This window comes from Macrosteles quadrilineatus, unplaced genomic scaffold, assembly GCF_028750875.1.
Source record: "Macrosteles quadrilineatus isolate MER2022 unplaced genomic scaffold, UCM_ALF_1.0 Scaffold_1__1_contigs__length_201487025, whole genome shotgun sequence".
NCBI classification, from domain to species: Eukaryota; Metazoa; Arthropoda; class Insecta; order Hemiptera; family Cicadellidae; genus Macrosteles; species Macrosteles quadrilineatus.
This window is the reverse complement of record NW_026542594.1, coordinates 199483626-199511193: the sequence shown is the minus strand read 5'-3', so window position 1 is coordinate 199511193 and position 27568 is coordinate 199483626. Positions and strand designations below refer to the sequence as shown.

General features: G+C 36.3%; 1 protein-coding gene across 1 annotated transcript; it reads left to right on the top strand.

Moving 5' to 3' along the window:
• The first annotated feature begins 392 nt into the window (after window positions 1-392).
• Window positions 393-27568, top strand: LOC128983504 (THO complex subunit 6 homolog). The gene is made up of 6 exons (XM_054402802.1): window positions 393-594; window positions 4841-5059; window positions 5895-6074; window positions 9557-9719; window positions 11694-11859; window positions 26679-27568. Exons 1-6 carry the CDS (start codon window positions 491-493, stop codon window positions 26834-26836), a joined length of 990 nt encoding a protein of 329 aa, XP_054258777.1. The 5' UTR covers window positions 393-490; the 3' UTR covers window positions 26837-27568.

Sequence of the window (27568 nt, the reverse complement as noted above, 5' to 3'; positions counted from 1 at the left end):
ATTTGACTATTAATACATTATTATCGATCGTACAAAATGGTTTTTAATCAATGGTCTAATTTATCTATGGAACTGTTTTAATGGAGCTGTGCGTGATGCACGATAAACATTGCTAGATCCACATATTCTAATATGTATGGTAAAATCATAGATTAAACACACTCCGTAATGTGAATTATATGTAGATATTTTTTATACTAAAAATTAATTTTTTCGGAGTTTGCTTTCCTATAAGTCTGGCCAAAGACAAAAGTAAAATCCAAAAGTGAAGGGAGAAGAGAAAAGAGAAACTACGGAAACTGCATTGGAATACTGGGATTGAACTAGTTTAGTTTAGTTTAGTTGTAGTTGTTCTTCCTCTTCCTCTCATCAACATCAACGTTATCGGCATCGACATCAACGTTATCGGCATCGGCATCATCTCAAGTGAGCGGAAATTGTGATTGTTTTGTGGGTAATAAAATTAAAAGTTCTGGTTACTGAAGAGAAAATGGTCGATAAACTTTATTACAACACTACATTGTCTCAGACGTTTTCCCCATGTGGAAATTATTTAGTAGCTGGTAACATTTATGGTGAACTTGCCGTGTTTGAGTAAGTAATAAAATACTGTTGCTGCTTTCTAATTTTAGGTTAGGCCTAGGCCTATTTTTAAAAATAAAGGGGAATTTTTTAAGCACAGGTCCCGGAGTTGCACAAAACCTATTACAGTCCTAGGCCTAGAATTAGCTAAGCTATAACTATTATCCATACTTTCATTGGTCTGCCTTTTGATTGAACCATAAATGGGTAGCCTATTTTTTTTTACAGCAATGTTTATTTTTTAAGCACAGACAATGTTAAGATGGGCTATCTGCTGCTCATTCGTTCATAATTGATTTTAATGAATTGTTTTGATGATTGATTGTCCTTGGGTTCTGTCCGTTTGGAGAACTTAGGCTTCACTTTATCAGAAAATGTTGGCAGACTTAATTTATTTCGTGAACTCAAGTTCACTGTTTCACGAAGAAGTGCCTCTGTGTAGCATAAGGTGGGTCTTAAAGATGAATCGACATTTTAATAATTAATGAGGAAGGAAGTACCCTTTACCTAAGTTAATGGATTTATTATTGACCTAACCAAAAGATTCGGTAAAAATCTGAACTTTCTGGACTTTTCTCTTAACCCTCCCAGTGTTACTTGACGAAAATTCGACAAGCAGCACACTTTGTGTAGTGTTACTTGTCGATTTTTCGACACGCAGACATCGTTTACGGCGAAGGCTCTATGACTGACTGAATCGGATTGAACTGGATCGAGTTAGGTATCGTTCTTTCCGTAATATTCTAAGCTTTCTCCAGAGGTCTGTCTCTAAGCGCTATTCATTTTAGTTCCGAAAATATTGTAGCAGACAGCTGACGTGCGTGTATTTGTAAACAGCTAGGTTCCCCCGGACCGATGACTGATGTGTTTTATTACGTTTATCATTGTTTTAGTGTTAAAAATCAAAAGTAGTGATATACGTGGTGCATTATAAGAAGATTTAAGTGGTTTTGAAGTGCTGGTTGATGATCCTGAAGAAGTAGGTAGTGATATTGATGTAAATTATCAGCCAGATTCCTAGCTATGGTTAGGCTATGCATTCTAAGCTAAACGCTATGTACTGAAATCAGTTTTTTGCCCATAACTTATTTATTTGCAAATATACTTCCTTATATTATTATATATTTGTAATCCTCATAAAATTTAGAACAAAGTGGCTATTTTCAAATATTTATAGGCCTATAATTTATACAATTTCATTGAGCGCAAACTTATTTTTTTTTTTGAAAATTTTCGAAATTATATTTTTTTTACCTAAAAATTTTTTTTTTGAAAAAATGTTCCTTATGTTTTATATATAATATTGAAGCCCATGATTTTCCAAACAAAATGGTATATAGAACATTAGAATTAACATTGTTTTAAGCTTCTCAGATCCGTTTTAATAAAACCTTGCAAATGCGCCAAAAATAGGTGGACATTAAGGCCTAAACTATGGACACTTGGAGGGTTAAACCATTCCTACGGTTCTAATAAGTTTAAACAATAAAATACCTTTAAAACATTTTCTTGAGGCGCGGTAACCAATGCCAATTTGCTAAAATATACGGAACTACTTTTTAAGTCGTGGAGCAAATCGCACCATTGGATTACCAATTGGTGTCAAGAACAACCATTGGAAATCAATGCAGAAAAAAAATATATATGAGCCGACAATTCCATACTTTAAAGAAAAATATTTAACTTAGATATATAGAAGTAATTGGTTTATTTATTGGATTAATTATTAAGAGGGAGAGGGACCATTCCCAAGTTTTTTATATAGCCTAGGCTACATTTTGGAAAAAAATTAAATTGGACAGAAAAGTTCTAAAGAAAATTTTTATTGTGATATTGAAAACTTCAATATCAACATTAAGAACTCATTTAAATACTCTAACTAGCGGAATACCCGTGCTTCGCTACGGAAACTTTCAGAATGATTGAAATTTTTAAAATAAATTAGTGTTTAAGTTCCAACAGCCTTCAGTCAACTATTCAGCTACAACCTGTTTTGCTCCAATCGATGTCATATTACAGGGGGGCAGCTAATTATAATGTCTCACCCGGTCCATAAAGTGACTATGCTCAGGGTGGTTGCCCATGACCAGACTGCATAAAGGTTTAGGTGGGTGCTGCAAATGTAGCCTACTGTAGTAGCTGCACTTTACCACCATTGCAGTACATGCCAAGTGTTTCTTCTTTCCATTTTGCTTCGCAGTACTTTGAACGTCATGGTAGGCCTACCTATCGCCATCGAGCTATCTCCTTAATAGTCTGTTTTTGGATTATGTCATTGTTGATAGATGTTTCACCATCCATTGAATCTTTGGCAAATGTCCTGCTATGCCGTTTACGCCTTAATGTATTTTGTTGAGATTCCGGAATCTGCTGACGATTGGAAGAAACGGGTTCTTTTTAGAAAAGGTTTAAATACCTACTATAAAGCAATCCAATTTTGTTGTTATCACAACTAGTTTCGGTGTCTGTGTGACACCATCATCAGGCTGCACAAGGACAGTTTTCTTTCTTCATACGAAGATCGTCATATTTACACGAAAATAAATAAACATTTAAACACGACACAAACACGAATACGAGACATTTAAGGTAACTGATCAGTTAAGAAAACAGACACCATTGCACTGACCACCTGCAGTCTGGACTTAAACTCCGCCGGGTTAGCGTCGTCTGTTTTCTTAACTGATCAGTTACCATAAATGTCTCGTATTCGTGTTTGTGTCGTGTTTAAATGTTTATTTATTTTCATGTAAATTTGACGCTCTTCGTATGAAGAAAGAAAACTGTCCTTGTGCAGCCTGATGATGGTGTCACACAGACACCGAAACTAGTTGTGATAACAACAAAATTGGATTGCTTTATAGTAGGTATTTAAACCTTTTCTAATATTATTTGGCAATCCGGAGGCTAACAACTACAATGAAGGGTTCTTTTTGTGGCTTTAAAAAGTTGAAATGCCCGCTAAGCAGGGATTGTGTAAATCTGAGTCTTTTCACGGGATTACGTTCATCACCAAACTTGACATATAATTCACTAGGCCTATTCCGATAAACGTCGAAAACAAATTTGAATACAGTAGTTGTGAAGCTACAACCAGCTCACATAACCCACCATAGGTAAACGGCTTAGACATTTAATAGAAGTATTCCCTGGAATTGAGGTAATTATTCCCGTCACTGTCGTAGAATAAGATTGAGAAGTAGTCCCAGTTCCTCACATTTTCAACAATTTCTTCACACAATTTCAACTCCTCTGATGTGAATGATAGGCCTATTGTGTGGAACGAACTTGCCATTAACATTTAAAACCTCAGTGTCCATACTATGAAACGGTTTAAACAACTACAAAAATATTAACTATACATCACAAGTCCTCACTTAAAAAATAAAATGCTATAAAATACCCCCGCCGCAGCAAACCTGCAGACTAAGCGAATTTCCATTTGCCTGATTGGATTTACACTAAAATATATCACATTTAACTTATTCCCTATTTAAATAGAATTAGTTTAACGAGTACTTAGGTTTGCTGCAACAGGGAGGGTAAAAAAGTTTTTTTGTTGTAAAATGTTAATAGTTTAGAAAAAAATTAGTGTATTTTCCAAATTCCATCAAAATATGTTCATTAACAAGCAAACTACAACAGTTGATTTATTCCCCATAAGAATAACATGGGAATTTTAAATTTACAATTTTTTGGAATTTTCTCCGTAACCATTAGGCGCACAATAACGCTTCAATATAAAAAATTATTTGTTTTTTTAAGCTCTACAAGATGGTTTGGAAAGAAATTGTGAAATTTTGTGTTTTTTGGGTCGAAAATGGGAAAAACCTATTTTTACCCCATAAAACCCCCCATAAACCCCCGTTCCCATAGTCTGATCATGCTGGTTCGCGAACTCATTCGAATAAATGTAGGTTTACAAGTTTATACCAAATTTCATCAAAATCGGATCATTTTTTCTCGAGTTATCGTGCTAACGGACATATATATATATATATATATATATATATATATATGAATTTTAACGGATGGTGTTTTTGGTCTCTAGGGACCTCAAAACAAAAAAGTAAATTGGTCCCGGGTCCAGGTCTTACCATGAGTACTACGGTAATAGCTTATTCCCTATATGGGAAATTCGCTAAAACTAAGTTCAATTCTACTTTCTTCAACACTAATCACACATATTAGAAGTTGATACAACTAAATTAATCCCAGAATAAAATAGACTGAATTAAATCTGTTTCTTTTATTGCAGCATAGCAAATATCCTGAATCCACCAGATGGAGCCACCCAACCTATGAAGGCTTTTACCCACTTCATGGCACCAAGAGATGAACAGATTTGCAGTTTGGCGAAGACTGATAATTTCCTAATCGTCGGTACTGTTGGCGAAATTACTGGATGGGATTGGTCTACTATTGGACAAAATAAACACCCTAAACTGTCATGGACTATACAAATACCAGTTACAAGGTGACTGTTTGGTTCAAATGTAATGTATGAGTAAGGTATCAAGGAAATACTGAATGGTACACTTAAGTGGTGTCTAGCACTAGACGCTGGTGTCTAAGGCAAAGTGCAACACCGCCCCCCTTGCCCTCATGTACTGCAACGCTCAGAAGAAATTATGAGTGGAGGAAGACCCTGCTTGATAGGGATTTGTGAATAGTGCTCCCCACTCAGGCTTTTATTTTCTCATCAGGCACAACATACCTGCTATGTACTATGAAAAGAAAGTTGATTTATGTTTTAATACAAATTTTTATTCTGTAGCAAATTATTGTGAGTTAGCTTTTTCAGTGAAACAAAACAAAAACAAACTAATGTAAACAAAGTCATATGATAAATAAAAGAAATTAGGAAACAGTTGGTTGAACACAGCAATACCAGAGCTGAAAGCTCACGTTTGTCTTATAAGCGAGTTTCCTCTGTACCTTACTTCTCTGTGGTGAAAACCATTCATCAGTTTTATTTAGATTTAGTCTGCTAAAATATGCATTAGCCTATGTAATAACCTGAACAAAAGACTAGTTATTCCTTTAAGCCGTGTACACAAAGCTAAGTTGGCGGGCAGGTTACTTGCTTCAGGTAACTTGAAATACACTAGAGGCAAGAGACCTGACTTGCCGTGTAAACAAGGCTTTAATCTGTTTTTTATTATTTTAACCTTAAGATGAAGTGTTTTTGCTTCTGTTTAGTATTCAACATTGCACCACAAAGACTTTGTAGAAAAAGGAATTTTTCTACCTTTCCGAAATTAAAATTGTATTCACCATTCAAATTTTGTTCTTATTGTTCTTTATTTTAGAGATTCGTTTGAAAAGCCTGATGTCAACGCTATGGCGGTGGCGGAGAACGAAGCGACGGGAATGACAATGCTGTACGCAGGCTGTGGTGACAAGAAGATCCATGTGTTCAACTTGGAGGATGGAAAACACGTACGATCTATGGAGGGACACGATGACTACATACATAGTATTGATCAACAGTACGTATCAGCGACTAATTCTAGCACAGATGGAGCGCTTTTGTAATGTACTTCTTGTAGCCTATTGTTTTTCTGGTGAAAAACAATATGGGGTTGTGGTGGGGTTTGCTATGTTAGAGAAAAAAAACACACATACAGATTGGTAAGGTGTTGCTTCTCATTACATTTCAATTGGGTTTTCTTGAGATAAAAATTGTAAATTAGACCTACATGAAAGTTCGGGATGGCAACTAAACTTAAATATCATCAGTCCTTCGGACTAGTTTCTATAGTCATAAGTTATGTGTTGTCAAATAATTGATTCTATTTTAGGCCTAAGGAAATTTAAAATTAATTTATATTTAGAGATGTGTGAAAATTATTAAAATAAATTGTTTGTTTGGACTGGACACTTTATTTAAAATTACCACTTAGCAAGTAACGTAGGCCTTTACTCCGAAACCAATTGAGAGCAATGAGAGGTATGTTAGGGCGTTCCAAATTGTGCTGGAAATGGTTACAGCAATCATGCAATAATTTTATAGGCCTAATGAAAAAATATTTCCCAAGTCCCGTACTCAGCCAGCCCTACATCCAGATTCAATTTTGTTAGAGATTTCTTAAAATCGTTAAACCAAACTAATTAGGCATGTTTTTTTTAAATATACAAAACTCATGCTGTCAGCATGTACTCCCACCTCGGAACTTTGGACCATAGTTTCCTTAAGCACCCCTTCCAGACACAGTTTATTAGGGAAATTGACTAGCTGATCCAGGCCCGGACTGGGACCATTTGGGGCCCTCAGCTACATGCTGAGAAGGGGCCCTCTACCAGGGGATTATGTTTTATTAGGTTCTTATGTAAACGAGTTCTTTTCTCACTCTTTTGGAATTTTTTATAAGATGGAAGAAATTCAGCTAGGTATTTATAAAATATTAGGGCATTTACTTGGCCAATTATTTATTATTAAAATCAACCTTATTATTTATTAAAATAAAAAATTAAATAAATAAAATTTTTTTAGGATACTACAACAATACAATACACATACTGTAGAAGTGCCAATAAGTGTTATAACAGAGTTCAAATTAAAGAGCAGTATTATTCGAACAAATTGTGTTAAAATTATTTGTGTGGTAACAATAATCACACAAAGAATTTAGGGATTTGAAAAATAATACTAACAAGACAAAGACTGTATTAATCAGTAGGCCTACTTAACAACAAGCACAAATATTGAAAAATCAAAAATATTGAACTATAAATACACATAACATGAGTCAGAACATATGGAATATTTACGAAAATTACGCACACATTCACAATTAATAAGCACTGTCTACTAGCTGAATATTTACTCAAAAACGCATACGCACACATAGGCCAAAAATCGTTTAGCAAGAATATTAGGTTGTATCATACATAAACCATCGATATATCACTAAATAGGCTAAACACGCTCCCTAGATTTCTCATCCTTATGGATAAGCTGAGGACAATAATTTTGCTGTTAGTTCTGTCCGGTATACTGTAGGGGTCGTGTTTTGCAACAATTTTGTTTCTTGTTACTTCAGCTATTTAAAAACACAATTAACCAAATAAAAGAATGTAATTATAAACAATAACTCCTCCCCTAGTTATATAACTGAACAGTAAAGCAAAAATCACAAAATTAACCCTAAAATAATGGGAACAAAATTTCGTTGACACTAGTGATCAGTGTCACCAACATGAACTAGACACGAAAAAAGACCTTCAAAATCTATAAGAAATTCAAGAAGCCACTTTTGTTGGTTACTATGGTTGTATTTACCAGTAATAACCAAGTTATATATTGTTGTTTAAATTCCAACTTCTTATATTTTTCCATGTAGTAGGCCTTCTTAAAGAACACGATTTAATTACTCTGCTGAGTCTGACAAAATAGGCTACATCTTTAGTTAGGCTTAGCAACCGGGACTTATTTTTATTAACTAAAATAATAAACTAAAAAGATCTGGCTACAAATTTAAAATGGGGATGGAATGTAGTTGTATTAATAGTCAAAGCTATTATGTTCTTAATAAAAACATGAATTTAAAATCAAATTTTCTATCCAATAGAGCATACTATTAATGTCCTTAATATTACAATATTTTTATGTAGGCAAGACGATGCAGTAGCTGGTTGACTGACATTGAATTGTCCATTGTGCAATACTAGCTGTACTTTCTGAATTTTCTTGTGTTAGAAATTTTAACAGTTAGATTTATGTGCTAGCCGTGTTTCGTGCGTCAACGCAAGCATATACTCTTAAAGGCCAGCTACGTACGAGGTTACTGTTTTTGGATGCGGTAGTGTTAAAAAAATCTAAATTCTATGCAGCTAGAATTTTGTCAATTGATTTTCTCATTCTAATTAACCTATCCCCTTCTAGGTATCGATAGAGTCATTGACTCTTGACTTGATGCACACTCACTCGACTTGACTTGATTATTCTTGATTCACATAGGCTACTAATCCCTACCGGAAAGATTCCAGTACAGTATATTTTTCTTCTTTTCCTGTCTTTTTGCGCTGTCTTTATGTTGAGTAATCAGCTGATATGATAAAGCATCACTTTGCCGTTGTCTGCTAACCACAACACAAGTCACCGCGCAGACGATGTATTATACAGCAACGTAACTCAACTAACAATAGGCTACAGTAGGTTGTATGCCTTTATATATAAACGGCAAGATACAAAATGTTGTTAAACACAGTTCTCTAGTTTGGAAAATGTAAACAAATCGTTACTAAGGACATATGATAGCTTATAACAAAGGACAACATTTTTTTTGTAATTTTTAAGCGACAAGGGGTCCCTTCGGGGCCCTGTTGAGCCGGGGGCCCTCCGCGATCCCGGGCCTGAGCTGATCAAGTTGTGTGTGATATCCCTGATACCTAGTTAGGTACTTGACAAAATACGCCCATCTTGAAGACTACCGCATCACACCCTGACAGTAGATGTGTTATTTCTTTCTCTTACTCCAGACAGATTCCGTGGTCTCCTGCTGCAATCTTCAAGAAACCTTAGATGTTGTGAGTTAAAAATCGGGTTTTGGACTGTATATGTTTGAAACCATTGACTTTTTGATTGGAGACATCCCATCTAAGGCCCAGCTGTCACCAATTTTTTATTAAAAAAGAACATTGTTCTGTGATCCTATGTTAGATTGTGCCTAGAGTCTAAAATTAAGGTTTGTCCTTAATCTTTGTTACCTACATAGTTGATGGGGTATAACAGATGCTATAGCTTACAATACGCCATCCTATCAGTTTGTCTTGGTTGAAAACCGCGCATATTTGTCAGAAATCAGAGATTTACATCAGTGCAATCTGTCAGTGGCTCACGTCAACTAGATTGTTTTGATTTGAAAACTGGTGATAACTTAGGCCTAAACATTGAGATGAAGTGTCTAGTTTTATCAATAGTCCAAGCCGACACAAGTTTACTGAAAAGGAACGTGTTTAATGTTTGTAGAGGGAATCAGCTGGTGTCGGCCGGTGAGGACGGTGCAGTAAGACTGTGGGACTTGAGACAGAAGAGTCTCACAGCTGTGGTAACACCTCATACGCAGCCCAAGGTGGAGAGACCGTCTCTCGGCAAGTGGATAGGGGATGCTGCCCTCAGTGACGATTGGCTGGTAAGTAAACAAAAATTTAGGGATGGCCAAGTCTCGAAATTTCGGGAAATTTTAAATCTCGTTGTACGAGACGAGATTTCTTTTTGGCCGAGATTTTTACCGAGACAGGAATAAAAAAAAAAAAAATATTAAAAATGCCTGCAGAAAGTGTCAACGCAATACCCGCAATACAGGAGCGTGTTGTAGTTGCGTTTCCTTTGTGAAGGCGTTCTTATTTAATTAATTCTTTAAATGTAAATATTACTTTAATTATTTTAATAATATTACTTTAATAACATTTGAGAAGTTTTGTAAAGTGTAAGCAGTGTGAGGAATGTTTTATTACTATAACAAGTCAAAACAAGTAACTATTTTATAAAAATTAATATTGCTTTTATTTTATGATTTATTTTATTTTAGGATAAGTTGAACTCTATCCTAACTGATATCACTATGTTTCCTAGTCGTAGGCATTTTTAATAAGTTAGGCGTGATTAATAAAAAAATGTTATGCTGATGTTTTTTAATAAAAGATTGTAAATATTCTTGCCTATTATCATTATTTTTGTATTTAAACAGTCATCTAACAATGTTACAAAATCAGGTAAAAATTTTGAACGTGCATTTCCCGTTGTGTATGAGAAGGGAAATCTCGTCTCGATCTCGTCTCGAAATTTTATGAGAAATAAAAAATCTCGTCTCGTCTCGAACTAAAAATCCAATCTCGTCCATCCCTACAAAAATTATAACATTCCTCGGTAGGCTTCTGTTAGAGAAGTTATTTTTACAGCCTTGCGAACACCTCTCTTCCTATCGTATTACAGCACACTCTCGATTATCCGAGCACTCGGATTATCTGTGGTGTTTTTAGGGCTAAACTTTTTATTCCAACAATCTGCAACAACCTAGAAAATGAACTTATTGCTTACTGTGCTAGTGACAGTACTAGGTTATCAGGTCATATAATAATGATTTAATAAATCCTTAGAATCTTTGTATTGTTGATTTCTGTAGGCCTAATACAGTTATACTACCATAGGCAAAAAAATGTTCAGATGAAAATTCCATATAATAATTTTATTGGCTATGTATTGTTAAAACATCTATTGAAAACAAATATTTGGCTTCCTAAAGTGGCACCGTAACCCCTAACCTTAAAACCTAAGTGATCTCCAAATGTATTTATATCACATAGCACAAAGTAATACACAAATAGTTACATTAGTGTTAAAAGTAGCTGCTTAATCCACTACACTCAAAACAAATTTTGCTCACTACATTAGAGCCACCACAGTTCTTGTTAAGGTTTTATAAAAGAGGCAGCCTCTATTACCTTGCATTTCTCGTCCACATGGACCACAGAGGCCTGTACTTGAAACGTATCCAGCAAAGCAGGGGGTGAGCCAGTAAAGTAAATGGTGGAACTGTACTGATAAAAAGTGGTGGCAATGAATACAAATCCCGGAAGTACAATGTCTTTGTGAAAAATTCAGTCTGGAAATATTTGAAATTTGGACAGTTCCTGCGGCGGCCGCTAGGTAAAATTCCGCGATCACGCCGCCAAGTCAGCTGACGTGAGAGAGACAAAGAATTGGCTTAGAGCAAGAAAGATAAAGAGCCAAATTTGTCACGGCCGCTGCACGAGCGATCCTATTGGCGCTTGAAGCTCTTTTCGACGGCAACATTTCAGTCTGACTATTCTCCATAAGCATTTCGCTTTTTACAGGGTTTGTAACGTTGGTAGTGAAGAACCAGGATCCAAACCCATGATACCTTGGACTTGAAGTCTAGGCAATACTGACGAAGCCACTGTCTCGCCAAAAGGAAGCTCTACCCAAAAATAAATACCTTTCTATCACAATACGGATGGAAGTAAAGTTATGAGGAAATTTCTTGGACTATCCCCTAAGAGGGACTAGTCCATCCATCTGTGAAATTTCAATCTGTTGACCCCATGAAGAATTTACACACATTGAAATCATTGATTTATTGCAGGTGTGTGGAGGGGGTCCGCGGCTGTCACTGTGGCACCTGCGCACCATGGATGTCATGGCTAGCTTCAATTCCGTGGAGGACTCTGGCCTTCATGTCACCCGCTTCCACGAAGACAAGATCATCGCTGGCGGGACAGCACCTAACCTCTACCATCTCTCACTCACTGGTAAAAAAAAAATGTATTATGAACTTTAGTGTCCCATCTTTTTCTCTTTGCAATTGAACAACGTGAATTTTTGATTGTGTATTCTCTGCAAATACTTGTGAAGATAAAAAATTTGTAGAATTTTTGACTTAGTGCTCAAACACGAAAGCTTTTGGGCTAAGCTTGGGTTGGCTTGAAAATTAAGCCAATATTGTTCATAAAAGTAGTAGAAATAGCCTACGCTGATTATCCGAATCGCTTACTGATCAAAATTTGAAACACACTGGTAACACTAAGGATTCTGTGTTTCCAAGCTCTAAAATGAGCTTGGAAACACTTGGGTCTACCAACAGCTATGGAATGGTACATGTAGTAAATGTACTGCTAATAATTTAATAAGTTTAAAGAACCCGATACCTTGGACAACTTACTAATTTGCATGATAACTCCGACTGACGTTCCACTCGGCTTCGTGCCATCGTTCCTCATCGGTGACGTCACTCAGCAATGCAGCCAACCACACACACAAACTCATATTCTTCTGGCAATGTAATATAGCCTTATATATTACAGTACACTTAATTGGTGGTTTGGTCCCTTTTGACGACAAACAATAGCCTAGGTACTGTACTGAAGGCTGTAAGAATTTACATTTAGAATCTTTACCTTGACTCCATAACTTTGAAGGCGTTGAAGAACACTCTCCAAGCGTGACAACGCTTCCTCTTGCGAAGATCCACCCACCAGTACGTCATCCAAATATGCCACTGACCAAGGTAGGCCACCAATAATTTTGTCCATGGCCGCTTGGAAGAGAGCCGGGGCCGAAGACAAACCAAACGGCAGACGTCGCAAACGCACTAAGCCTTTGTGCGTAGTTAGAGTCAAGAGTGGTTGGGACTCCTCCACCACAGGAAGTTGGAGATACGCTGCCTCCAAGTCCAAAACTGAAAACCAGCTACAACCTGCTAGAGTAGCAAAAATGTCCTCCTGTTGAGGCAAGGGATAGTGTTCCGACTGGATCACTTGATTAAAGGTTACTTTAAAGTCCCCGCAGAGTCGCACCCCACTTTTCTTCTGAATTACCACAATAGGAGTAGCCCACTTAGAGCTGGTAACGGGATAAGCAATACCTTCAGCAATCATTCTATTAATGTCATCTTCTATTGATTTACGCAACGCGTAAGGAACAGGGCGATATTTACAAAATGTTGGCACAGCATCCTCCTTTAACACAATACGTGCCTCAACATCCTTAATTTCACCAGGGCCTCCTTTGAACACAGAGGCATACTTTTGTTTCAAACCAGAAACAACTTTAGGCTCATCCTTACCTAGGGTTAGGTTAGGTTCACCACCCTCAGATTTAACAGTGCCTGATAGGCTATTAAAATTACAAGTAAAAATAGATTTCCAGTCAAAAGCAATATGTTGTAGCCAACTACGACCTAGAAGCATAGGCTGATTCGTACGATCAATCTTAACGACTATCATAGGTAACTGATAAGTCTGGTCCATGTAGGTTACTTTGATTAAAGCTTGTCCAATAACATTGACTTCATTGCCTGAATATGTAAGCAACTTGATATCTACAGTACTCAATTGTACATGAGGGAAATATTTGTTAAACAATTCCTGAGGGCACACAGTTAGTGCCGAGCCAGTATCAATTTCCATTAATACGGATATATTCTCTATTTCTAGGCTTACCTTAAAGGCAGAAACATTTTCACCAGAATTCATACTGTACAAAGACAAACTTTCAAACTTCACTTCATCTGGACCATCACTAGGCCTAGGCCTATTTTCCTCTTTCATCTGATGGATTTTAAATTTACCACTTTTTATGGAATTTTTCACTGGATTTTCTGATTTAAACCTGCAAACCTTACTGTTGTGACCCAACTTTTTACACCCATGGCACTTGTAATTACTACATGGGCAATTATTAGCCCTATGATCTGGATTGCCACAACGAAAACACTTATTTATCTGAGACATATCTCCCTTCACATCACTTGAATTTGATTTAGATCCCGCACTGTGAAAATTTGAACCTCGGTTGGAAACACGTGTATTCTTCTTGACCTGAAACCTCGAAATTTCCTGAACACCTGTATTCGAGAATAGACCTGTTTGTTTCTCGGCCTGTTCAAGCCTGAGTGCAAGAGCCAAAGTTTTCTTCAAATCCATTTCTTCGGAAAGTAATTTTTGACAAACTGCTTCATTTTTAATTCCCGAAACTAACTTGTCTCTCAGTGCATCCGATAAGAATGTTCCAAATTCACACGTCGAAGCCAAATGCTTCACTGCCACCACGAACTCTGCAATACTTTCAGATTGTTTCTGGCATCAACTATAAAAAGTTTAACGCTCAGCGACCACAAGGCGTTTAGGAGAATAATGATCTTCCAAGATTTTGCTCAAATTATTGTAAGATTCATCATCAATCTTCTTAGGAGAAATAAGATCGGTGAGGACGGCTAATATTTTAGGGCCTATTACAGTAATCAAGATGGAGACCTGCTTCACGTCCTTAACCTCGTTGGCCTTGAAAAATTGTTTCAAACGTAACAAATATGAACTAATATCTTCTTCATACGGATTAAACTCCGATATCTGACCGATATTAGACATTTCACGCACACGCGGATTTAATTTTGTCGCCAAATGTAGTAAATGTACTACTAATAATTTAATAAGTTTAAAGAACCCGATACTTGGGACAACTTACTAATTTGCATGATAACTCCGACTGACGTTCCACTCCGCTTCGTGCCATCGTTCCTCGTCGGTGACGTCACTCAGCAGTGCAGCCAACCACACACACAAACTCAATATTCTTCTGGCAATGTAATATAGCCTTATATATTACAGTACACTTAATTGGTGTCTAGCACCATAGATTAAACATACTCCCCAAGTAAATTCTCCGCCAGGTAGGGCTTGGTATGCTCGACCTGCTTGTACGGCGAACTCGCTGACCACGTAGTTCTGTACGGTCAGGCTAGGAGCGCTAGAGGTCTCGCCGTACACACACACAAACACACTCTTACAGCTTAACTGCCCACACACGCACGTCCGCACACCCCGCCCGCGCGCCATCACACACCCATGGTACACACGTGACACTCACTCACACCTCACAACCAGCTTGACTCCCTACAGCGCTCGCCTAACAACGGCATTTTTAACACCAGTTGTTTTATTGCGATGGTTGCTGTGATGTTGATTTAATTGTTATTTTATTCGAATAGCCATCTATTGTATTTAATACTTGTAAGTCATATTTTTATAAGTTTACAACTATTAGTTTGGAAATAGTTTGTTACGATTCCTTCATTGTGCTTCCTTCAAGTCGACATACTGAATTTATGTTATTGGTAAGTAAATGTGTTTTTTACTGCATTCCAAGTTATTATTTTGTCATTTACAGGTGAGTTTTAAATGAGTTCCCCCCCCTACTTTTTCTACATTTCTTAATATATCAACTCCGGGCCACGTCAGATCATTGTAGAGTTGTAAGTACGGTACTTAATTTTGATTGGGTATAAATTTTTGGCCGCCATCTTGGATTAGCCATATTGGATACAAAGTTTTTTTTTTTAAATGTAAAGGTTGGGTTTTGACCCATCGTTTCAAACTGCAATTTTACGCTGAATATGATCCGTAAAAAAAACATGATCCATCCTAAAGTTATGATAACTTGTTATATATTTATTTTATCCCAGTTTAACGTTGTGCAATTTACAAACTAAGACCATAATCTTAAAATAGTGCTAGATAAAGATAAGTATAAAGCACCAGTTATTGTCAAACTATTTTCACTTGGTTTGTTATCGATCTATTTTGTTTGGCCGCCACCTTGGATCCACAATTTTGAAATGAGATAAATAAATTTAAATGCGAAGGTGGTGTTGTGACCGATAATTTGGAAATACTTTTTTATGCTGAACTCAATGCCGCAATCCGTCTTTTCTTATCAAGCTTTCTTTATGATATATTACAATTATTTATTATGTAAATATTTCAAAAACAAAATATGAAAAAAAAACCGATTGCGGTTATATTTACATTATCCTATATGTTTTGGTCTAAAACCGTTATTGACCAGCTTTCATTTGAGCTATTGATCATTACGATCGGACGAAGGCCTACCTGAAGCACGCTTTTGCATCACGATTCAACAATAATTAAAAATGTTTTACACTTAACTGTAATCAATAAATTTCCACTTTACACACATTAAAATAATTGTTATTTTTAGGCTAAACAATGGCGTCCAGTTCAGCCGATGCCAAGAAACACAGTCGAAATGTGTGTTCCTTCACTGGCTGTGGAAGAAGCAAGGCAACTTGTCCAAAACTTCATTTCTATTCATTTCCTGTGAATAGGCCTTCCATTTGCGAATTATGGGTTGAAAATTGCGCAAATGAAGTTTTGGATACTGTTGATAAAAAAACATTAAACAAAAGAGTAGTTTGCGAAAAACACTTTGATGAAGACAGCTTCCTAAGTGCACTAAAAAATAGATTACACGCATGTGCAGTTCCAACAATCGTGTATGTTCAAGATGACCTCACAACAGAAGTGGGACAAAATAGCCAACTGGCCCAAGAACTCGCTCCAGTACAACAAACTCCTACAAATATTTCCTACGAAGATGATCTTATCGCCACTACCAACAAACAGTGTAGGCCTAGTTGAACAAACACCATTAATCAATGCAGATGGCTATAAACTGCCTGAGTCCCCGAGCACACCAGCTGCCGAAGGTCATTCTCGGAGGTCTTTGTTTCTAACACCTAAGGACAAAAAGCTGAAAAGTGTCAAAGGACGCAAGACGACACCTGGTAAAATAATAACTCCTGGGAAGAGGAAATTGCAACTAAGGTTGAAATCAACAAGAAAGTTGAAAAGAAATTATCAACAAAGATGTAAACGACTGGCAAGTAAGCCGACCACGGTTACCAATGAAATGATTATGGCAGCTATCCAAACTAGATTGCCAGAAAATGTGTCAAATTTCTTCTGTATGCAATTGTCACATTCCGATAAGAAGAACCGGATATGGACAGAAGGCGAAAAAAAGCAAGCTTTAGCTATGAGGTCAGTTATTTTTTAAATGTTTATAAGCTAGAGTTTTTGTCTGCTCGGAACTAATTTTGCAATAGATTTTTAACTAACTTCCTGATAAGTTAAAGACTTGATACTTTAATCACAGCTCAGTTAGAAATGGATTATAATGCTATAATCATTTTTGTAAAAAATCCTTTACCGTATTTAAGTTTTAACTCATAATAACCTAAATACATTATATCATACTTTTAAGTCTGCTTTTAAGAGAAGCAACCCGCACGGTTAGTGTCTGACCTTGAGCCGTATCGATCGATACTCCCATGGATAGAGCAGTGTTAAAAAACGGACAGTGCCTACCTTCGGAAATGGTGTCATACTGAGGCGGACGGGTCGAATGATATTTGCAGAGGGGAGACAGTTTAGATTTAAAAAGTTTTGAACTCATTATTTAAAAAAAAAATTATGTTTTTTCCATAAGTGCATGACATAAGATTAGGCAATTACATCTGCTGATAAGGGTTTCGTTTTTATATTATTGTCCCGATACATTATTATTTTGTTGTTTGTTGAACTTCCCTATATTGTTATAGATGGGAATAAATTGTTGTAGATTATTCGTCTAACTATTTTTAAATGTTACGGATACAAATCCCCAGCATTATATGAGCAGATGAGGAAAGATGGGTTTGCTTTACCTAGCCCTTCAACAATAGCTCGCTGGCTACAGGCTGTAGACTTAAGACCCGGCATTTGTCCCGAAATTATGGAGATGGTGAAAACTAAAGTTGAAAATATGACTGTGTGGGAAAAAAACGCAGTATTGCTATTTGATGAAATGAGCATAAAGTCTAGCCTAGACTATGATTGCAAGAGGGATGTCATAGAAGGTAACGTATGAATCGTAATCGCATGTTACGATGTAATGGAGACAACACTAAAATGTAAAGTAAAATAAAATAAAAAATATCACCTTTATGAGTAAAAATTATATTTGAAAGAGCGCGAATATTTGTATGCGGCTTTAATGTGGTATTAAGATATATGTTATTTGAAATTTTCTAAATACGCAGGTTTGCTGCAACGGGAGTATTTACCAATCACTTAAGCTGTACGATATAATCATATAAGATCATGTTACAGTGTATAGATTCTGATTCTACCTTTTGTATTTCAGGTTTGCTTGATCATGGAGAAGATGGCCGTAGACCATATCCAGCGACACATGTCCTCCTGTTTATGGCTAGAGGATTGACCTACAGATGGAAGATGCCGATTGCATATTTTGCCACAAACCAAATGGTAGATTCTGCTATAGTGGCAAGACTAATAGCTAAATGTGTAACGGCTTGCCAAACTTCGGGCTTGAAAATCAGAGCTGTTGTCTGTGACCAAAGCTCTGTAAACAGAAAAGCTGCCAAGATATTGAACATTTCTGCAGCCAATCCTCATTTTTTAGTCAACGAAGAAAAGGTGTTCTTCATTTTTGATTTTCCATATGTTATTAAGTACATTCGGAACAATTTGATGAAGAGGAAAGGCGGATGTTTTGTTGGCCAAATTGCATTCAACAAGACATCAACTTCTGTTGTAAGTTTAAAATTATTATACAATAAATAATTATTAAATGCACGGAATCAGGGAGGGAGGTTAGTTATCCTAGTCCGAACCACAAATACACAATAACCATACAAACATGCAATAAAGTATTATTGTATGATGTCCCACTATGGTATATATAAATAAAACTTCTTAAACGTGTTAAGTTAAATAATAATATCATAACCAAACAATACACTATTTCTATGTAAAAAACTTTATAACCGGAAGTAAACTTGCGAGCGTAAATGCACATGTTAATACAATGTACTGTCTGGCAGCAGTCCCAATGCTACCACTATGTCAAAGTGTTGCGGGGGGGGGGGGGGAGCGGAAGCATCAGGTGGCACGTGTTCACTTCAAAGGACTGGGCCTAGCCCTTCTCTCTATGTTTGAAGTCTTGGTCCATGCCACCGTCACCGCACACACATACTACGACACTACCACAGTGGCTAGTGGGTGGCAGTGGCATGGACCAGGACTTCATAGACACGGGTGACTTGACGTGTTTCAGTCACCAGTTGCATTGCCTCCCATCATTCCCATAATCCATGTTTTGTAATTAAACTATTATATCACTGAAAATCGTTGCTTCGATCAAGTTTGGTGTCATTTTTTTAAATCGTCGGTCTGGTTCTGTTGCACAGCTTGGGCTGATTCAAGTGTCGCAGTACCGCGACACACGGTAGCGTTCCTTCTTTTAATGACAGTAATGTGGAGATTTGATGAAAAATTGAGAGGCATTTGAATATCTGAGATAGCACGCACGATTATTATTCACTTAATAATTTATGTTAAATTGTGTGGGTATAGAAAAAAGAAAAAAATACCAAGGCATTGCGATCCCTTTTATTATTTATAATACTTGGCATTAATCAAGAGTTTACGACAAAGAGAAAATATTTTGAAATGTTTCAGGAAACAGACGATGTTAATGGTGAAGAGACCGCTGGTGCCGCTGTGATAAAGACTACAGAATGTGACAACGTTGGTGTTGCTGATTGGGCACATGTTCAGATGCTATATAACATCGACAGTCAATCTGCATTATCCAGAGCCACCAAACTAACGGAAAAACATGTGAAGCCAAACTGTTTTGAAAAAATGTCGGTAAAGTTGGCAACACAAGCTTTTAGCCTGACTACAAGTGCAGCCATGAGAACGGCGGTTGAAACAGGGGAGTTGCCTTCATCTGCGCTCGACACGGCTTATTTTCTCGAACGGATTAATAATATATTTGATGTCATGAACAGCAAAAATAAGTTCCATCCCAACCCTTACAAATGTGCCATATCAGCGTCGACAAATAGCCATCTGAAAACATCTTTACAGTCACTGCTCGCTGACATTGTTTGGGTAACTAGTTTGGAAATGTTGAGGGATACAAGAAGACGCCCTTGTTTGGAGAGTATTCATCACTCACTGTTCGCCACAAAACTCCTGTGGGATGACCTGAAGACAGAGGAGATCAAGTACCTGCTTACCGGAAGGATAAATCAAGATCCTATCGAGAATGAATTTTCAGTTGCTAGACACAAGTGTGGGTAAGTAAATGTAAATGACAGCCTTTCTTGATAATTGTCATGTTACAAATTGATTTATTGAAAATTAATTTCTTTAGTCCTACCTATATTGTTTGTTTGTGATTCCTGAATTAATATTGCAAATATATCCTTGTGATATTCTTAATGTATGATATACGGTAATCTATAATATAAAAATCACTTAAGATATAAGTGTAAATTGATTAACTTGGCATACATTTCTGCTTGTCTTTGTCTTCATTTCAATATTGTTTATATGATCTAACGTAATTTTTTAATTTTGTTAATAACATAATGATCACAATAGCAAAAATATTTAGCTTCTGACTGAAGACATTTCATATTTTTAGGTTTGAAAAGAACCCATCTGTACGCTTGTTCCGCCAGAATCTGCGACACAGGATACAGGCAGCCCTGATCCAACCACCAGTGGGAGCCAACTGTGAGCCGGACGAGGACGAGCTCCTGTCAACGATGACAGCCGCTGAGGCCGGGCCCGTGTCTTCCCCAGCCATTCAGTCAGACACGACCTCTCAGAGACGAAAAATTCAGGACTAAGAAGAGAAAAATGAAAGCCCCATAACTGTATCAGATACTGAGGACGAGATCGATGAACCAAAATCACTAACGCCATCCTTGGAATCCTGCTCCGTTAGGTGAGATTGGAATTCATCGCTAAAATTATTATCAAATCAAACATTTATGATGAGTAAAGCAATGTTAAAACATAGCCTAATTTTACTAGGGTTGCTTTCAGAGAGGTGAAAGCCAGTTGAGCGGAACAAACGTGATTTGATATTTGTATAAGTAACTAAATGTAAAAAAGTCAAAAGATGTACTAATGCTGGTTTTATTGATTAAAATTATAATAATTCAGATTTGTTTTTACTACATCTTTTTATTCAGATACCTCTTCCAAAAGTGCATTATGGTAGTTTTGACCAGGAAAATATTACAGTAGTTGGAATCTGGTATTAACATCCAAAAAGGGCATTAAAGTATAAAAAAGATAAAGGAAATTCAACATTCAAATTCAACTGTAGCCTACAACAAAAACATTGGACTTCATTTTTCACCCTTACATTCGGTTAAAGTAGGCTATATTAAAGTATAAAAATAAAAAAAACAGTTTAAATTCAACTGTGCAACATAAATATTGGTCTTCATTTCAACCCCTGCAATCGGTTAAACTCAGCTTTCTTTGCTAGAAATAATTTATGATTGTTAATACCAAGTATTCTTAATGGAGGATATGATTGTAATGTAACTGGAATGTAGGTCTTCTACCATTATTAGGACGATTTAGATATGGCATTTTAATACTGTCCTTAATAATACCATTGGTTATTGGATACAGAAGATTTTGTTGAAAACGCTGGTTACAAATTTAACATGGGGATGGAACTACCTATAACCTACACTTTACCTCCCTAATCTAACCTTACTTCAAAACACTTAATGTAGTCACGAATACTCATAAACCCTGACCTACCTTCCCCACATGCCTAAATTAGATCAGTGTTCAATCTGCGTTTTATTAATAAGTGTAATAACTTACTGCACCGTCGATGTAATTCAACATAATATAACCAGTGATGTATTATCGGATTAAATATCGATTTCGATGCGGTTCAATATATCGCTTATTAAATCCTGATTTCTAACATTGGCTGTTTCTAATCAGCTGGCAACACAAATAGGTTCCCAAGAGAGTAGTCACTGGTCCGTATCCCTCCGCTCCTTGTTTATACTCTGCGCATTGAGAAAGTAGTTCCGTATATTTTCTCGATTTTCAGTGAATTCCGCGCCTTAAAAAAATGTTTTAACGGCATTTTCTTGTTTATTAAAATCATAGGAATGGTTTAAAAACGTTTAAAAGAAAAGTCTAGAAAGTTCAGAAATGCCTTAGGATTCTCTTGTTTACATTTTTCTTGTTAACAAAAAACTGTCATATGGCTACTTTAGTCCCATAAGCCTAATGTTAAAATTTGGAAATTTTAAGTTCGTTTTAAATTGCATTAGCATTATCTAATTGAAATTTGTTTGTTTATTAACCATCTCACTATTAGTCTAAGTAATCTTGTTAAGTTTAGCTGAAATGTGTTCTGCCGTTATTGAGTGATGTTGCTTTATTTGTTGCATTGAAGTTGATCCCAAAGAGCTACGCTCGCTTCGCTCGCTCCGCTCAATAAAAAAACTAGCTGTTGTACCCGTGCTTTGCAACGGGATGAGAACACGAAATAGAAACATGTTGATCTGTACATCTGTTGATAAAATAGTTACACATAAGCCTTTTAAAAACATAATAAATTTTAACCAAACACAACCTACCAGTGTACTAAAAAATACACAGTCGAAATGTGTGTTCCTTCACTGGCTGTGGAAGAAGCAAGGCAACTTGTCCAAAACTTCATTTCTATTCATTTCCTGTGAATAGGCCTACACGCCCTATTCATCCCTTAGGGACGCTGTGCGGGTTTGTTGATATTGAGTTATTAGTTGTAAGTTTTGATCTGTCGCGGTTTTCTGTTCTTTATGACCTTTATAGGATAGATGTTGTCATAAATGTAAAAAAATAATAGTACTGCACCCTGTTGGTAAACTTTGTAACTTTTTAATGCTATTCAATATCACAGAACCAACTTGTATAGTTGAAACAGCTGACAAAATTATTTTATTCCTTTTAAATATGATTACTCATAAGGTTAACATGGGAAACTCCAGCGCCACTGGGGCAGAGCCCGATAGGACTTTTGAGATAAGAATGCGTCTATATGTTAATCGGGAATGTGAGCTATCATCATACCAAATTTCAGCCCAATCCGACCAGTATTTACATACATCCAAACTTTCTCATTTATAATATTAGTAGGATTACAAAATTATAAAACATAGCCTAATTTTATTAAAACTTGAAGTTAATTAAAAGTTAAGTTTAATTAAAATTTGAAGCCTAGTTTGAAATTTGAAAAAAAAACATGGGCCCTATGGGTCGCCATGTTGGTTATGAAATAGCAACAAAATATAAACAACAAAAAAAACAAAACAAATGACAGAAATTCCAAACATGTGTTTTATTTACAGTGTGTGGTGAAAAGAAAGTTGCATATTAAAAACTTTTGGTAATGTTTTTGACCACGGGGCGAGCTCTGGTAAACTATAACAATTTTTATTTCTTATTGTAGGTACTTCGCCGGCTACGGTGTCCGAACCTGCTTGAGGCAGTTTAATTGCGAGGACTGCAGAAGGGACTTGATGAAGTCACCATCGACTTCTGACACTGGCGGAGTTCAAGAGGCCGTGATCCGGAACAGGGAATACAGCGACGACACATCCAGTCTCATTTATCCACAGGATGAAAAAGTAGAGGTAGTGGATGCACTTCTGTCAGTTTTTGACGCTGTTTTGAAGAAAAGCATCAATGCTTCTATGTTCAAAAATACAGTGGTGTTAAAAGCAAAGTGACGGATTTTTCGAATGCATCCAGAATGGGTGAAATGTAACACTGACTGTTACAAACACCAATATTTCATCCTGAACAAGGTCCTGATAGCAAAAATTAAAAGAAGTCTGCAGGCTATGTCCAAGGATCTGCGTCAGCCCGGCGGTAAATATGGCGGAAAGTGGGAAAAGGTTATGAAACTCACAAACAAATAAATGCCAATGAATCAGTCAATATCAATTCAAAGTGATAGGCATTTAGAAAACGTTTAGATTAATGAAACAGTAAACAGTAAAACGTCATCAAACACACGACTTGAACAGAACCGGTGTGGATTGAATGAAGGAATGAAGTTAAAAGGAATGAAGTTTTTGTCCCGAAAATAAACACACAAACGTGGATATCTTAAGTATAATTCATACACTTGCAGTGGTTGCTCTTGAGATTATTTTATTGCCTACTTACAGTATCGTAGAAGCGAGACGCGCAGGAAACTGTGAACGTTTGAATTCAGAGGGCATATTAGTAGAGATCGTTGGAATATGTGGCAATAGAAATTCTTCTCCCTTAAATTTTCATTAAAAATTGTTGCTTCTAGCAAATTGGTCACTTTCTTCACTCTTAATCATGTGCCATTACATAATCGTGGAGGGTTGGTACTCCTTATAACAATGATGGATTCACAGACTTTTAATTTATATTTGTATTGTTATGTTATGTTAGGATGCATGATATAAATATTACTGTGATTAGGTTGTTTGGGGTGTAAGCAGATTAAGTAACCTAAAATGGTGTATGAGTTTGATGATTAACGGAATTAAAACATAGTATAACAATGTTATTATGTAAATATTAGAGTCAAGTGATTAAATACAAAACGTCAAATTAAATACATTGATGAGTTAATTAAATTACATTTCCTAATGATATCCTTTTGATCCTTAAATTTACATCATTTATAAATACTTTCCTAATGTTTCGCAATTACTTTCCAATACAAATAATAATTAATTCTATTTCCAGTTCATAAAGAGTTTCAAAAATTCTCAAATCAGAGACATTACTTAATTTATTTTCAACAGGATTTTGCTGAGTATTTTGCCAGTAACAGTCGTACACTACTCTCGAAGACGGATTTTTGAGTGTCCATGAGGATTAAAATGATTCGTTGGTAATGACTAATGAATGAATTATCGTTTATTTATAGTACACTATACACCTCCATGACTATGCGGTTTGTTTGTACTTCGTATAAAATAACAGTAAGACTATATTTCTGAGGTGTTGCCTTCCGGATTACTTAACAAATACTAATCTAGAGGTTAAATACCTTATTGCCAACGTAATCCTTGGTAGACTTAATGGCTACCGGAGACCGGCTAGTGTAGACCTACACCCTGAACCCGCAGCCGCGCCGTGAGTTGTATGGCCATACTTTATTCGTTAAAAATGTGTGTTCGTTTTTGTTATTTGTTCGTCTCGTTATGTGTTTTTGAAGACTTTATGACGACCTCCTAGGAGCGAAAAACCACGTCTAGGCTTGACAATGACACCATAAGTGTGTCGAAACCGGTAGCCATTAAGTCTACCAAGGATTACGTTGGCAATAAGGTATTTAACCTCTAGATTAGTAAGACTATATTCGCGTATGATTGTAAAATGTAAGGGGTTAGCTGCTAGTGCTTTGCTGATGCTGGCAGATACGCTGTACGGCAACAACGGCGCTGGCCATATGTTGGGTTTTGGCTTGGGCTATTCTCTCTAGAAATCCCGGACAGAGCGCACTGAAATTCGCCTGTTTTAGCCGTCCTCACCTTGTAACACGCTGGCGAGGAATCTACTTGAAGAGTATGTTTAATCTATGCTAGCACTAGTTGCTACTCCTAACCCCCCTTTCACTCTTTTCCCCCCTTGCCATCACATACTACATGCTGATGCTAGTGGTAGACGCTTTGCCGTGTGAGATAGGAACTTCCGCACAGTGCTCACTGCTTAGTCTCTTCCTTGCTGCTCACAAGTATATTAAACCTAGTGTGTGCGTACGCAACTGTGGAGCGAGCTGGTCTAGTGGTTAGAGCGTGGGACTTTGGTCGCTGAGGTCCCGGGTTCAAATCCCACCAAATCACCAATGGATTTTATTTAAGTAATAATGTCGCAACCCCTAGGTCTGGCGTGAAGTAATGTGAAAAACAATCTCGGGCTCATGCCTTGAGTCCTAGGACAAAATACCCCCGCCGCAGCAAACCTGCCGACTAAGCGAATTTCCATTTGTCTGAATTGATTTTCAGTTAAATATATTTTAATAACATTCGGTTTAACGAGTACCTAGGTTTGCTGCTACAAGGAAATTAATAAAGTGTGTTTTTGAGTAAAATATTGATAGCTTAGTACAAAATAAATAAATTTGCCAAGTTGGATCAAAATATATCCATAATTAAGCAAACTACAACATTTGACAATATTCTCCATAAGAATAACATGGGAATTTTAAATTTACAATTTTTTTAATTTTCTCCGTTACTAATATATACTATTTACTAATATATACTATTTACTAATATATACTATTATTATACTAATATATACTATTATTATACTAATATATACTATTATTACTATTATTATACTAATATATACTATTATTATTTATATACTAAATTATTTGATTTTTTAAGCTCTTTAAAAAGGTCTAAAGAGAAATTGGGAAATGTTGTGTTTTGAGGGTCAAAAGTGAGAAAACCCGATTTTTACCCCATAAAACCCCCCGTAAAGCCCCGTTCCCATGGTCCGATCATGCTGGTTCGCGGACTCATTCAAGTTTATCCCGCTTTACACCTTTAAACCAAATTTCATCAAAATCGGACAAAAATTACTCAAGTTATCGCGTTCACGGACGTATATATATATATATATAAATTTGAACAAATGGTGTTTTTGGCCTCTGGGGACATCAAAATGAAAAAGTAAATCGGTCCCGGGTCTAGGTCTTACCGTGCCACCTACGGTAATAGCTACTTCCCTATAGAGAAATTCGCTAAAAATCAGCTGTCGCGCTATTATTTTAAAAGTAAGGGTCAAGTGGAGGGGATAGATTTTGTCCCATGACCACCTAAATATTGTGAACAGAGTAATATGTTTTATCATAAATTGTGACTTCTCACAACTAATTGTATGTTCAGGAGATGTTTCGTCCCAGATTCAAGTATCGTCGACGACCGTGTTCTCAGTTTGCATCCAAGACTCGCCCCACCACGTGATGTGTATAGCTGGCTCCAGTCCAAACATTGATCTCTGCACTAACTTTGCCTACCGGGACCAGGTCCTCTCTTTCGCATAACTCACTGTAAGAGAGGATTGCACTAGAGGTAATACTGGTAAAAAACTTTATGATTTTAGAAAAAAATATGTTCTGTGACGTCACTGTTAAATTACGTGGTTTTAAACTGTTTGTTATAGCTCATAAGGAATTTTTGGAAAAGGAATTGAGTTTAGCTAGCTCACTTGAGAAAATTAGAGTCCAGAGGCACAAAATTACAAAATTAGTGTGTTTATAAAGAATGAAGAAACATCTGAATCAATCTTTATGTTGGATACTGTATAATTATGATTGTTTGATCATCTAATCCATCTATTTATCAATCAAAATAATGATTATTTGATACTCAAGTAAGTTTATTTCATAATCGTAATCATATAGAGATTTTTTTTTATAAGTTATATTGTTATCATTATACACTAATAACATACTGTAAATCAAAAATGTTTATTGTAAAAATAGTTTTTATTTAGTTTGTACAACTTAAGGACTGTTTTAGGAAGAATAATTTTAGTATTTTACTGATATAAAAATTCAGTATTACCTCTGGTATTTTAGAATACTTTTTTCCTGTGACTTCTTATTATTCCCTGTGGTTTGAGTTCCAGAGGTGAGAGGACTTTATACCCACCCGAGTTAGTACTTTTGTACTGAGTTTATTATTTAGGTTTTGTACAAAATTAGATATAAGGAGACTGAGGTACTTTGATTTATTTATTGTTGGTGCTTGTTGAAGTAAACAATCAAAACAAA

What these genes read in the sequence shown, in the direction of transcription:
- LOC128983504 (XM_054402802.1), top strand. Translation starts at nt 491, where the DNA reads ATGGTCGATAAACTTTATTACAACACTACATTGTCTCAGACGTTTTCC. An exon ending in ATACATAGTATTGATCAACA is followed by an intron (nt 6,075 to 9,556) that starts GTACGTATCAGC and finishes TAATGTTTGTAG; the next exon opens with AGGGAATCAGCTGGTGTCGG. An exon ending in CTACCATCTCTCACTCACTG is followed by an intron (nt 11,860 to 26,678) that starts GTAAAAAAAAAA and finishes TTGTATGTTCAG; the next exon opens with GAGATGTTTCGTCCCAGATT.